The sequence below is a fragment of the Astyanax mexicanus genome, chromosome 20 (assembly GCF_023375975.1).
Source record: "Astyanax mexicanus isolate ESR-SI-001 chromosome 20, AstMex3_surface, whole genome shotgun sequence".
Taxonomy (NCBI): domain Eukaryota; kingdom Metazoa; phylum Chordata; class Actinopteri; order Characiformes; family Acestrorhamphidae; genus Astyanax; species Astyanax mexicanus.
The window spans coordinates 38,651,116-38,665,888 of NC_064427.1; the positions used below are offsets into that span (position 1 = coordinate 38,651,116).

Sequence of the window (14,773 nt, forward strand, 5' to 3'; positions counted from 1 at the left end):
TTCATGTCCTCCAAACCTTTAGTTTCTTTATGTTTGTCTAGTTTTTAAGTCTCTTTTCAAACATGCAGAATTTGGGTTGATTCCTGTTACTAATAAGGAAGTGAAGTAGAGAGAAAACAGGCGGCTTCTCCAAGTGTCCTGTAGGAGATTTCAAAGCTCTCATATTTTCAGAGTTTAAAAAAACTTATTTAACTGCAGAGAATAAGGGTTTTGTATCACCTACACCTGTTGCCCGTATACAGGTCAATGCATGTTAATAGGTTAATGTGGCTTTCAAACTTGCACTTGATTTCTGTAGGCCTTAAAAAACACTGATTATTCCCTCTCTAATTTATGGTCATTTAAATAATAAAATCAGTAAGAAACAGTGGTGTTAAAGGAGCAGAGTAGCTTAGCTAAACATCTGCAATAGTTTCACATCAGCCGCCAGCAATCCTGGAACGACTTGACAACAGAATGTTGAATATTCATATTCATATATATTCATATAACTGGGAAAGTAAACGGATGCGGCAGAGCTGTAAATTCAGTATACATATAAAATGTCTCTCGATTACTGTCACTGTCATCCCAAATATCCCCATCCTTCTGATTTTTGTGAAGTTTTACATTTCTGCTGAGACGGAGTGTGAGAAAGAATAAATTATTTAACTGAATCTACGCCTTTCCGCTCATTCTGTCAAGTCCAGGAATAGCTCTGCTGGAGCAGCTGAGGTTTTCTGAGGTCTGTTTTCTTGGCCTGTCTGTGGATTCTAGCCTGTCCCTACCTGACCCCTCAGAACAGCCCTTAAGCTGTATGCTCGTGTGTGTGCATACATGTGTGGTGGGACAGTGCGTTCCCTGTTCACAGCCACGAGGGGGAATACCAAGCCATCTGTGTACAGACACCCCTCCCTTCCTGTGTTTGGTTTAGCCTATACATACACACTCCTCCTTCTGGAGCTTCAGGAGTTTCGATTCAGTTGCATCCATCACAGACAGCTGCAAAGGCCCACTGCTTTTTGTGTGACACGTGACAATAAGTTAAAGTGATGTGAAGGGCAGTCGTGGTAATGGTCTGCGTTAGTAGTGTGGCCATGCATTGTGCAGCCGTCTGCCAATAGTCCTGGCACTAACAGGAAAAACATGGAGGGTATCACTGCTCGCTAAATTTTCACAATTGTGACTGTTGTGGCTCTTCAAACATATTGGACAGTCCATCCCTTTTTCCTCTTCATGGTTTGAAGGTGTTATAAAGATGTGATTGGCTGCCTTCATTTAAGATATAGAAATATTAATGTATTTTCCTTTCAGAGGAAACTGACTTCACTGTTTCGGTGCTACATTTCAGGCTTAAATCCCCATCCTCCAAACAGCTGCATCCATCACAGACGTCTGAAAAGGCCCACTGCTTTCCCATTCCTTCCCCCTCTTGGGGACTGGTTTAGTTAAAGATGGCTGAATAGTAGGGCTGGACCCGAATATTCGGGTATTCGGATATTCGTTCGTTGAGTAGGTATTCGGTTTTTAATTTTGGTATTCGGATATTCGTTTTTTTTCTCCTTTCCAGAGTTCCACCTCACTCTAACCACTTCTGTTCTCGCGGGTCCCGTCAGAATATCTTGCGCGCGGGACAGAACTGAACTGTTATTGGCTGGAGCGGGAGTTTAATCCAGACGATGCGGGAGCAAATTAATAAATAGTTAAGAAAACTGTAATAATTGTAAAAAAAAAAAAACCTAAAGAAAACTCTCAACGCGCAGGATGGACCGACACACACACGCACACACCGATGGTGTTTGGACTGGGGTAAGGAACGGGACCGCACTATGTGGCGGGCGGGCGCGGGATTAAAAGAAGCAATTTTTTTGCGGAGCGGTAACAAGACAGAAACGCGGGAGCGTGGAAGAGTGGGTTTAAAAATCAGTCTCGCGCAGACCTCTATTATACATGATAAAAAAAAATGCAGGCTCTTCGAAACTGATTTATATAATAAAACGTAAGGGGTAATGTGGCAACAGTAGGGGCTAAATCGGTTACAAAAGCCTGGCCTACAAAAATGATGTCTGAACGAATTTCCTCTTATCTAATATAATTTAAAATGGTTTAAAAATATAAAATAATTTCTAAGCAAACGAAATATTTAATATTGAGCTTATAGCCCAAGTGCAAAAATACAAAATCAGTAATACGGCTATGCCCTGCACAATGCTTAAACCGACATAGACCAAATACAATAACGTCATTAACAATGACTTTCCTCTACTCTAATATAATTTAACATGGTTTAAAATATAAAATAATTTCTAAACAAACGAAATATTTAATATTGAGCTTATAGCCCAAGTGCAAAAATGCAAAATCAGTAATATGCCCTGCACAATCCTTTAACCGAAATAGACCAAGTACAGTTTACAATGACTGTCCTCTAATATAATTACCAATGTTTAAGAATATAAAATACTTCCTGAACAAACGTTTTTTTTTTGTTTGTTTTTTTAAGCAAATAGCCTAAGTGTGAAAACACAAACAGCAATTTACTGGGCTGGCTTGCGCAGCGGAGAAACCGTGCAGCAGCCTCCTAGCCTGCTTACGCAGCGGATAAGCCGCGTGTGGGGCAGCAGAAATTCCGGGATGAAAACACAAAGAAATCTGAGCTAAAAACACAGAAAAAATATGGGGGATAAAAACACCAAAAATCCGGGGTGAATATGTCTCGTCGGTCAGAGCAAATTGAACATTTTTCAGTGGATTAAAGGGGCCGTGATTTGCTTTTTTTTATTTATTTTTTTTACCTCTTTTTTTAAAAACGAATATTCGAATATTCGCTTCGAATCAGTGCCGAATATCCGGAGCTCAAAAAACGCTATTCGGGCCAGCCCTACTGAATAGTCTGATAATGCAATGTTACCATATTTTCTCATTCAAAATGATTCCAATGGTGCATCCCTTACAGCCTACATATTCTCACACTGTTGCTTAAAGGGATAGTTCGGGATTTTTGACATGAATCTGTATGGCATCAACATGACCAGTGTCGTGCATTCTCACTGACTTACCCCCGACCATGTCCGCTGAGCGGAGTTCTTGTCCAGTATTGTCCGAGCCGAAAGTAGTCCGGCATGTTTGCTGGGGTCACGAAACGAAAGCGTTTTTCTTCCCAAAACAGTACGAGTGCAAAAGAGTGATTTATTTGCATAACAAAAAACGGTGTCTGCAAAAGTCACGCCTCATTATCACTGGGGCACTACTTTCATTTTGGATCAGTGCGCATGTCATTCTAACTGCGAGCAGCGCACTAGTCTTTCAGATCATTGGCTGCGCTCAGCTTCAACCAGCAACGCAAAGAGCAAGCTTTAGAGAGAAGTTTATCGGCTTTTATAAGCTTCTTGAACACAGATTTATACATTTGTATGTGTGTGTGTGTTAAAATGGTGCGGACTTGTGATTATCCAGGCTGTAGCAACAAAGATGTGGCTGATTCTCCGCACAGTTTCCATCGTATCCCCGTGACTGACATTGCTCTCAGGCAACTTTGGATACTTGCAATGGGCTTCCATGTGGACACCAAAGTGGTGAAAATGAAGAAGCTTCGTGTTTGCGGTGCGCACTTCAGCGAGGATGACTATGTTTCTCCATGCCCGCTGTTGTTTGTGATGCAGGCAGCAGCTGGCCCGCCGACGTCCTCATCAATTGACAGGTTCTGTATCTCGGGCATAACTAAATCCCACTCGTGGCAGCAGTAACATTCCACCTCTGTCGGCATTAGTTCGCACTTCAAACAAGTGCACCAGGATTTGTCGGCCACCCTTGGTATCGCAGCAGCAGCAGCAGCGGCTCCAGCTTCGGTCTCAATCATTTCTCTGTCCACCCTCTCTCTTTCTGCACGATCCAATTCGATTTGGGCAAGTTCCTCCTCAGTATACTCAGGCTCATAAAGATACCCCCTTGGCTCTGAGCGGAAATCAATATATTCCTCGTCGCTCTCGTAGTCCGACATGTTCTCGAACAGTAAACAGTGAAATCGAAACCGTAGGCTAGCTGCCAGGTTGCGCAATCGCGCGCACTGATCCAAAATGAAAGTAGTGCCACAGTGATAATGAGGCGTGACTTTTGCAGACACCGTTTTTTGTTATGCAAATAAATCACTCTTTTGCACTCGTACTGTTTTGGGAAGAAAAACGCTTTCGTTTCGTGACCCCAGCAAACATGCCGGACTACTTTCGGCTCGGACAATACTGGACAAGAACTCCGCTCACCGGACATGGTCGGGGGTAAGTCAGTGAGAATGCACGACCCTGGTCATGTTGATGCCATACAGATTCATGTCAAAAATCCTGAACTATCCCTTTAAGATTTTGCAGTTTGGGTGGATTTTTGACCACCTGGAAGTGTGATGTGTAACACTTTTTACAATCTTCAGTAACGTTGTGCAGCCGTCTGCCAATAGTCTTGGCACTAACAGAATAACACATGGAGGGAGTCACTGCTCGCTGAATTTCCACAATTCTTGCTGTTTGGACAGTCCATCCTTTCTCCCTCCCATAATGTTAAACCCATGTAGGTTTTCCTGATCCAAAGTCATGTGTATGTTGCATAAGCAGCACAAAATAAACAACAGGTTTATACAGTATGTGTGGATAGGAAAGTAAATGTATGACATATATGTCAATTTGTCCTTTTCTTTTTCAGTTGATCAGTACTATGAGTTCCCTGGCTGAGTACTGCCTGCCCTCCATCCTGCGCACACTTTTCGACTGGTACAAGCGCCAGAACGGCCTGGAGGACGAGTCTCATGAGTACCGACCTCGGGCTAACACCAAGTCCAAGAAGTAAGATCTTATTCTGCTGTTTATTTTGTTGTGCATCATTAAGACAACAATTAACTATAAAACGTTACCCATTGTGTTCACTCACTGATTGACTATAGGCTGTAATTGTAGAACCGTAAAGTTGTTTCTATACACTGCAAAAAATCCATTGGCAAAAACTAAATATATGTAAATGGAGACATACTGTATATGCTTATGTTACGCAAAAAATCTGCCAGTAAGGTTAGGAATTTTCTAAAATAATCAGGCGCCAAATGAGTAAAGTAAGACTCAAATGAAGTTTTTTTGTGCTTATTTTGAGTTCAGATTTCTTAAAATAAGGTGAAATTCTTAAGTACATATCTTTGAACAGTGAACAGTTCTCTGTGTAGATTAATATTATTAATATTTAGTGCTCATTTAACTTAAAATGAAAAATGTTAATTTATTTTAAAAATTACAGTTTTGTTTACTAAGGGCTTTCCCCTCAACAGTGACTAGATCTGCTGAATTAAAAGGGAAACCTCACACCACCCTTGTTCCTTACTGTTGTTGCTTTATAGTTCATTGCACCTTATTTATGAAAAAAGACCAGAAAATAGATGTTCATTGATGGTGTGCCATATAATACGGTGCACCTTATAGTCTGTAAAATACAGTACATACGTTTGTATATATATTGTTTATAAAGTGTAGCTATAATAAAGAAATTAAAGCACCGTCTTTCCTTAATGTTTTAGTTCAATAAATTTGTTATAATTTGATTGCAGTGATGAACAGCAGAAGGATTATCTAATGGAAAGGAGGGATTTGGCCATAGACTTCATATTTTCTCTGGTACTCATCGAGGTTTTGAAACAGGTAAGTTCTAAAAATGGAATTTAATGTAAAAATAAAAGGAGGTTTAAAAAAGAAAGGCCAATATCTCACCATTTTGTTTTTCTGTCGTTCTCTCTCTAGATCCCTCTCCACCCTCTCCTGGATGGCCTCATTCAGGAAGTCATTAACCTAGCCTTTAAGCACTTCAAATACAAAGAAGGGTAAAGATCTAGTTCACTTACACACACATAGAAAAAGCTAGTTTGGCATCATTCTGGGCAATATACAGTACCAGTCAAAAGTGGACACACCTTAAAATCATTGGGTTTTCATTATTTTAACCTTTTCTGCATTGTAGATTAATACTAACGTCATCCAAACTCACAAACAACACAGTTAACAGCTGTGCTGAACTTATCAAGGGTTCATTACTCAATTTCTAATGTGATAATGTTTGAGAGCATCAGTTGTAAAGCTGTGAAGAGGTAGAGTTACAGGTATACAATGAATAGTCCTATTTGAGTAATGTTCTAATCCAGATTATGGCAAGAATTTACTCAACTAAGTAAAGAAAATGATGAAATGATGAAAGATTATGATGGAACTGGCTCTCATCAGGACCGGCCCAGAAAGTAAGACCAAGGGTTACCTCTGTTGTACAGGATAAGTTCATCAAAGATACGAGTCTCTGAAACCACAAGTTAACAGCACGCGAGATAAGAGCACCCTAATAGTCCTAATAGTCTGGATGACCTCAGTATAAAATAACAAGAAAAAAATAAATGAGGAGATGTGTCTTAACTGTTACTGTTAGTCATAGAGAATAAATATGTGTATGAGTGCCCCGATATCTGCAGTATGTTTTTACTACATGGTCGACAGTGTTGGGCACGTTACTTTGAAAAAGTAATTAGTTATAATTACTAGTTACTTCTCCAAAAAAGTAACTGAATTACTAATGGAGATACTCCACTATAAAAGTAACTAGTTACTAGTAAAAGTAACTATTGCGTTACTACTGTGTTATTAGCCCCGTAAAAAAAAAAATAACAAAAGAATATAAATTATGTAATTACATCTAATATTAGAAAAAATAAAAAATGAAAATAAACCAAAAATGTTGACAAAAATATAATCTAACGAATTTCAAAATATAGAAACTAAAAACTCCACACGACCAAAGAAAATTACTAAGACTTAAATTACTAATACTGAAAAAAACCCCCAGAAAAACCAAATACGCGTCTGGGGATGAAATTAAACAAACCAAACCACACTCAAAGGAAAAATGTATATATAAACAAAACAAAAGAATGGACAAAAACAACAATCTAATGACTGTGTTAAAATGGTATTAATATAACAGTTTAACAGCTGGATCAAACAGCTTCACCAAGGAGGAAAAGAGAAAACAGCAGAAACCGGAGCAGCTAAAGAGAGTTTAACCTCCTTAACCCTTGTGTGGTGTTCGGGTCAGTGGGACCCGTTTTCATTTTTCATCAAATGATACAAAAAAATATTTTCTCTAACTCAAACTCATTGGCATTGGCTCATTTTTTGTGAAAAACATATATCAAAACACATTTTCGATAAACACACACTGTACAACATGGCTCTAAAATAATATCACGATATTTCAGGGTATTTTTGTGATAACGATATACTTGGCGATACAGGAAAACTAAAATAATTCATTCATTTCAGGAATATAGTATAATAGTATAACAGAATAATCAAAATGTGGCAAATAAAGTAATATAGCATAAAATAATATAATGCAGCAAATAATATTGCAGAATATTTAGTGCATGCATATAAACTGCAAACTAAAACAATTATACAATAAATACACCTAAAGCTTCACAGTGAATAATAGACTACTTTTAAGACAGAACAGCCCTATTATCACAATATGGATTTTTAATATCATGATATTTCTGTGACACGATATATTGTATACGATATAATATTGCCCACCCCTAGTAATTAGTTAGATTATTCCTTACTGAAAAAAGTAACGGCGTTAGTAACACCGTTTATTTCAACGCCGTTACTCCCATCACTGATGGTCGAATACATCCCATGTTTAATCCAGTGTTCAGTATCTGTAATTTAACCTCTATGCAATAAAATAAATTTGGGAATGCTGGGTGTGCTGCCTATACTTTTTTCATGCTATTGTATAATAAATACCAGCATTTCTCTGTACAGGTACCTGGGGCCAAATACAACCAACATGCACATTGTTGCTGATCTTTATGCTGAGGTGGTTGGAGTAGTGGCTCAATCCAGGTAAGCAGTCAAAAGCCAGTACTCTAAATCTAACTTTGTGGGCTGTATGCTGTACTGTTCTCTATATAGCATGTTCTTGCTTCATCTAGTTTTCTATACATATTTCAATTTAAAGTACAGTTATTATGAAAAGCAATTGATTTAACAAGACATAAAAATCAACGAAATGTTCTTACAATTTAGACAAAAGAACTAAAAGTTTTATTAACTCAAATTATCAGAAACATTCTGTTTTCTCAGAGTTTAACGGAAAGTTAAACTTATCAGGCCGTACAGTGCATAGGTTGAGCCTTATTTGAAGTCACTTGTAATATGTACCCATACACTAAGAAATATAAGTACAGATTTGTACTTAAAAGAGTATAAAGCTTGTCTCTGGGGCTGTAGCTTATATTGAGGTACAAAAAAGTACCTTTCAGTAAAAGTCCTTTTTTGTACCCATGGTTTTTGTGCCAGTAAAGATTTTAAAGATTATAAACATTATCATCAACTGAATATGGCTCAAAAACTTAATGATCCAAACTTTCTGGCTTTCAAATAAAAAATGTGCAATTTAAATATATATTGTTTATTAGTGCAGTGATGCAGAATACTGAATGTACCCTTTAGCTGCAGGTTAAATGGTACAAATTTGTACTTATTGCTGTTAGAAATGACTTTGTACTTCAGAGGGAACAAATCTGACCCTGTAAAGACCAATATTATACCTTTGAGGCTACAATTATGACGAGTACAAAAAAGTACTCATATCGTACCTCTGTTTTTTAGAGTGTAGGTTTTTATCCAGAAATAATACACAAGATAATACACATGATTTCATGCTCTTCTATTTGATTTTATTCTTATCTTCTTGCTGCTCTCTGTTGGAAACAGTTTAGCCTGACCTGGTTTCGAGCTGTTAGAGATGAGGGTATTTTTTACTCCGTGTGACTGAGTGTGATGTGAGATGTAGCTTTAATGGAGCCCATTACCTTGATGGAAGATGTGTCCGCTTATATTCAGAGGACACTCCATCAATGCCGTACTGAGATGAAATCTGATCTTCTTTTTTTACAGAGTTGGGAGATTTTGATGTTAATGATGTCTCTTCATATTTAACGATACTAATAATCTGATAAGTAGTGTCTGGTGTATGTTGAAGAAACATGCTAGGTAAAGTACGGCAGTCAAAATAACAGTATTACTGTAATTTTAGATTGGACAGATTTGTTTAGTATAATAATTAGGGATGGCTAATATTGTAAAATATATATTTATATTGTAAAATATATATATATATATATATATATATATATATATATATATATATATATATATATATATATATATATATATTTTTTTTTTTTATATATATATATATATATATTTACATTTAATTTCAGTTTTTATTAACTTATTAGTAAGCAGTCCCCTTCAGCCTTACATGCAGCTTTTATATTAAACTCAGTGTAAACACAACCCTCTTGTACTTCATTTAAAAAATAAGAAAAGTGTAAGATATATAAATTGCTGCCACATAAAATAATTCTTTACAGGTTTCTGACAGAAGCACAAGTCTATATACATTGTCAATATAGCAATTCAGTTCATCAAATTATTTTGATAACCCTTCCAGTCCTAATAATAAAGCAGTTACACAGCTGTAAAGAATAAAAAAAATGTTTAATTATTAGAAATATTCAGACATTACAATTTTAAAAAGCCAAGCTAAGCACTGACACTATGATCAGGAGATCACGGGTTCGAATCCTGGTCATGTAGCTTGCCGTCGGCTACCGAAGCCCTGAGAGAGCACAATTGGCCTTGCTCTCTCTGGGTGGGTACAGTACAGTAGATGGCGCTCTCTCCCCACATCACTCCTAGGGTGATGTTGATCAGCACGAGGCATCTGTGAGCTGATGTATCGGAACCGAGTCGCTGCGCTTTCCTCCGAGTGTTAGCGCTGTGATGCTGCTCGGTAATGCTGCATCAGCAGCAGCTCGAAAAGAAGAGGTGGCTGACTTCACATGTATCAGAGGAAGCACGTGTTAGTCTTCTTAGGAGTCCTAATGAGTGGGTTGTGTAATTGGCCTCGTAAATAGAAATTAGAAATAAAATAATAAAAAATAAATAAATAAATGTACAACACATAATGTAAAGCCACTTTTTTTTTTAAACAAAGCAAGTCTTATTTATGTTAAAGAGGTTTACTTGCTATAATATAATGTATATATAATAGACTGTATTGAGCTCACCAAAAAATTTTAAGGTTTTATACATACATTATATGATAAGCTGAAAACTCAATTATTGTCATAGGTCTAATGTTTCTGTTTCTGTGCAGATTATAAAATGTTTTTTATGTATGTTCTGGTTGTAACAGATTATAGAACTAGGCCAAAGATCAATACTACCACATATAAAACACTTTACATGTTCCTGTTCTACCCAAACTAGTTCATTTAGCCATTGAGAGACAGAGAGAGAGAGAGAGAGAGTGAAGCTCTCCCTCCTTTCTCCCATTCCAGATGCCATTCTAAATATAGAGCTAAAGAGCTCTCCCTGTCTCACACAAAACACACACACACACACTCACACACACTCAGACAAACACATAAAGCCATACTAACAGTCACTTCAATCTCTGTACAGTTGCTTAGCTACTCAGCACATCTTCTAAAGCCAATTTTCTGCTCCTCTGCTTCAACACTCATCTGAGCTTCAGACTTCATGTAGGATGTGTGTGTGTTGTAGTGTTCCTGGGATTCAGCTTCATTTGGGAAGCTGAATCCCAAATGGACACACACACCAAAAACACACTTTGCAGATTATCCCTCTAACTATACTAAATTCGGAAGCTGACACTTTAGATGGGGATTATATGGTATAAAGACATAAAAACAAACACAAAAAAGCAAATTAATCTACCAATAAAGTTACAGACTCTGGTACTGGAGGATAAAATATGAATAGTATAAAAGGCATGGTATCACCTTTTTCTGATATAGATCCTGAGAACTTAAAAACTTTAGTATTTTTGCACGAGGAGTAAAGGCATTTAGTTAACCAAAAGCAGTGTGTAAGACTGGTGGAGGAGAACATGATGCCAAGATGCATGAAAAAAACTACCAGGGTTATTCCACCAAATATTGATTTCTGAACTCTAAAAACTTTATGAATATGAACTTGTTTTTGGACATTTTTAGTTCAGTGCTGCCTGTAGTTAATTGTCACCCTAACCTTGTCTTTTTTTTTTGTCTTTTCTATGTTAATTCTCTCTCTCAGGTTTCCAGCAGTAAGGAAGAAGTTCATTTCGGAGCTGAAGGAGTTGAGGCAGAAAGAGCAAAGCCCTTATGTGGTGCAGAGCACCATAAGCCTGATCATGGGGGTCAAGTTCTTCCGCATTAAAATGTACCCCGTGGAAGACTTTGAGGCTTCATTCCAGTTCATGCAGGTATGGTTATCTCTATATAGTGAAAATCAGCATTACTCAGTGTGGTTAGATGCACTCATTGATCCATTCAGATTTCTTAGCACATGTATACGCTTACTGATTTCTTTTTTTCTTCATTACCAAGATAGCAATGAACATCTGACTGTTGACTCTTGTCAGGGTTTAAATCAGTCAGTGGCACACCTGTGTTTTCTGTTGCCAAGATAGCAATACACCAGAAATTTACCTGAACACACCTCACTTCCAGAGCACTACGCCGATCAGCGTAGATTTATTTGTAAGCCTTTGCTATTTAAACAATGCAGGTGCAAGGCATGAAAAATAGACAGTGTTCATAGGGTGTAAGATAGCAATGAGCATTCTATCATGATGCCCTATATCTTCCTTAGCCCTTCTGTTATGTTTATTTGCCAGGGACAGCAATAGTGTTTCCGGGTCAATTTGACCCAGTGTATGTTTAATTATCCAAAAGATGTCTGAAACCAAAAAATCCTCACAAGCAGTGTGAATATTTCATCATTAACTCCATTACTAATTATTCTATCAATATTAAGTGCAATGGTATTCCTTACCTCTCACAGGTAATGGTTCAATTAGGATAATTCACTCGTTTTTAATAAAAAAAAAATGTTCAAACTTTTTTAAATATTTCAATACTTAAACCAACATATAAAACACAATTGTTTTACATATATATTAGATGAATATTTTTTTTTTTCATAGTATATGTTGATTACACTAATTAAAGCAAGCAGAAAAAGAGTTTCATACTGAAAAAATACTTTTAACTATTTTTTCTAGATCTTCAAACTTTAAAACAGGACAATTTGACCTGTAATATAACAGAAAGGTTAACATTGTGTTATTTCAGTGTGATTTTGTGATAACGATATACTTGGCGGTATAGGAAAACAGAAAAATAATTCATTAATTTCAGGAATATAGTATAATAGTATAACAGAATAATCATAATGTGGCAAAATAAATAATATAGCATAAAATAATATAATGCAGCAAATAATATTGCAGAATATTTAGTGCATGCATATAAACTGCAAACTAAAACAATTATACAATAAATACACCTAAAGCTTCACAGTAAATAATAGACTACTTTTAAGACAGAACAGCCCTATTATCACGATATGGATTTTTAATATCATGATATTTCTGTGTCACGATATATTGTATACGATATAATATTGCCCACCCCTAGTCTCAAGTATTAATTTGCCAATATACCAGTAAATCACATATAATTATAATGGCACTGCTTATGATGCTCTCTGATTTGAAGATATTATAGATCAGTTTAAACATACACTATGAATGGTGTTATGATACACTCAGCCACAAATGATTTTTTTGTGATACTAAGATCACAATTTCAATAAAGCAAAATCATGAAGAATGCAGATATGCTTACCCTGGTTCACTGTAAAATGAAAAATAGCATCAATATATTGTAAGGACACCTTGAATCAGTGTGAGAAAGCTGATTACAAACATCAGCTGTTTTTCACATCATCCTTTCACATTTATTTTAGGTTAAAGAAAGGTACAGTCTTTTTCCTGTCTGTTCAGGTTGTGTTGTGGGTGTGCTGTTTGATTGATTGCCTGTGTGCTCTCTCCCTCTTTCAAAGGAATGCGCCCAGTACTTTTTAGAGGTGAAGGATAAAGACATTAAGCACTCTCTGGCCGGCCTCTTTGTGGAGATATTGGTCCCGGTGGCAGCTGTGAGTACTGAATCCCTTCATTTAGGACTGGTGCAGACTAGGAGTGTCACGATTCTCTAAATCCTCGATTCGATTTTATTTCCGATTTTAGGGTCACAATTCGATTCTCGTTTTTTTTTTTTTTTCTTTTTTTTTTTTACAGCAGAGAGGTCTATGCCAGTTTTAGATTAGTCTACGGTCAGTCATTGGTTTGATTCATCAAATTTGCAATATCTTATTTCAAAAGGTGGGCTTGATATAAGTGATGCAAAGTGATACAAGTGATCTGTAATACACCACATTAGACACTTATGGTCAAATTTAAATAATTTAATTAAGATATATATGTAATGCCATCTAGTGGTTTTTTTTTGGTAGCAGCAGTGTGCACTATTAAAACAGCAATGTGCAACATAACAAAATAAATAATAAAAAATACAGGAACAGTCATGTACAAAATAATAGAACAATTAGAGCCTTAACAAACTGAACTCTATCCTACTATAACAGTTAAACATGAAAAATAAGACTTTAAGACTTTTTCGGTCCCTGAGAATGAGAAGTTTTGTTCTTTAATAAAGATATATTATTAACTTTATCTGAGAGAAAGATGCTCCTTAACGTACCAAAACTATTAACATATTTGAGTCTAGACAAAACAACTGTTATTTTTATATTTTCTTTCAGTTTTTCTTTAAGAAGATGAGAATGTCCACATTCTCTGGAGAAAGAGCTGCTCTTTCAGCAGTCACAATGTCCGCGGCGTCGCTACAGTGTGCTGATCCATTTGTGTAGTTTAGAGGGAGGGATCGTCGATCCTCTTTTTGACTTCGAGGCTCGAGACCATGATATAATTTCCATCGATTTCGATGAAATATCGAAATCGTGACACCCCTAGCGCAGACCTATTAATTTGTTCAAGATTGATGTTGTGACGCATGGAATTGAAAGATTGTATTGAAATATAATAATGTCAGATTTGGGACTGTAAACTGAGAATGTCTTTAATTTGTGTCTTTTTTTCCAGACGGTGAAGAATGAGGTTAACGTACCGTGTCTACGAAACTTTGTGGAAAGTCTGTATGACACCACCTTGGACCTTTCTTCAAGGAAGAAGCATTCTCTGGTGAGTGAGTCACATGCTGCTGTCTTCAGCTATGTTCTGCTCAGGGAAGCAGAAGCAGGGTCTTGTCTAATGTAACTGGCTGCATAGCTGGCATGCCTGTGGCCACCAACACCTCCTGCGTGTTTCAGTGACGACCGGTTGTCTAGAGCACGTTCCTCAGACGAGGATGCACTGATCATGTCACAGCATTGTCGTATGTAATTGTCACAGACAATAACTATTGTGCACAACAATGGACTTAACATTTTGGTTTGTCAAAAATGATTACCGTATTTTTCGGACTATAAGGCGCACTTAAAAACTTTTAATTTTCACAAAAATTGACAGTGCGTCTTATAATACGGTGCGCCTTTTGTATGGATTTTACTCGTCAGGTTGTAAGGAGCAGTAAACACACACTCGGTGCAGCGTTATAGAGAGTTTCAGTGCTATACAGAGTCCAGAGCCGTGCAGCTCCGAGGCTGAGCAGCAATAGCATTAGCTAGATGCTAACCGCTAAGCTAGCTAGCTTATTCACTGTTCAGAGATCAGTATTATCTAAATTTTACTCGTCAGGTTGTAAGGAGCAGTAAACACACACTCCGTGCAGCGTTATACA

General features: G+C 36.9%; 1 protein-coding gene across 7 annotated transcripts in view; it reads left to right on the top strand.

Annotated features, from left to right (window-relative positions):
- Positions 1-14,773, top strand: part of fryb (furry homolog b (Drosophila)) — a 163,511-nt gene that overhangs the window by 50,594 nt on the left and 98,144 nt on the right. For all 7 annotated transcript variants that reach the window (XM_049468900.1, XM_022681467.2, XM_049468897.1 and 4 more), the window contains exons 4-10: positions 4,672-4,811; positions 5,561-5,651; positions 5,751-5,830; positions 7,821-7,901; positions 11,166-11,334; positions 12,978-13,070; positions 14,077-14,175. In XM_049468900.1, coding sequence (XP_049324857.1) covers positions 4,672-4,811; positions 5,561-5,651; positions 5,751-5,830; positions 7,821-7,901; positions 11,166-11,334; positions 12,978-13,070; positions 14,077-14,175 — 753 coding nt within the window. The remainder of the gene's footprint in view (positions 1-4,671; positions 4,812-5,560; positions 5,652-5,750; positions 5,831-7,820; positions 7,902-11,165; positions 11,335-12,977; positions 13,071-14,076; positions 14,176-14,773) is intronic.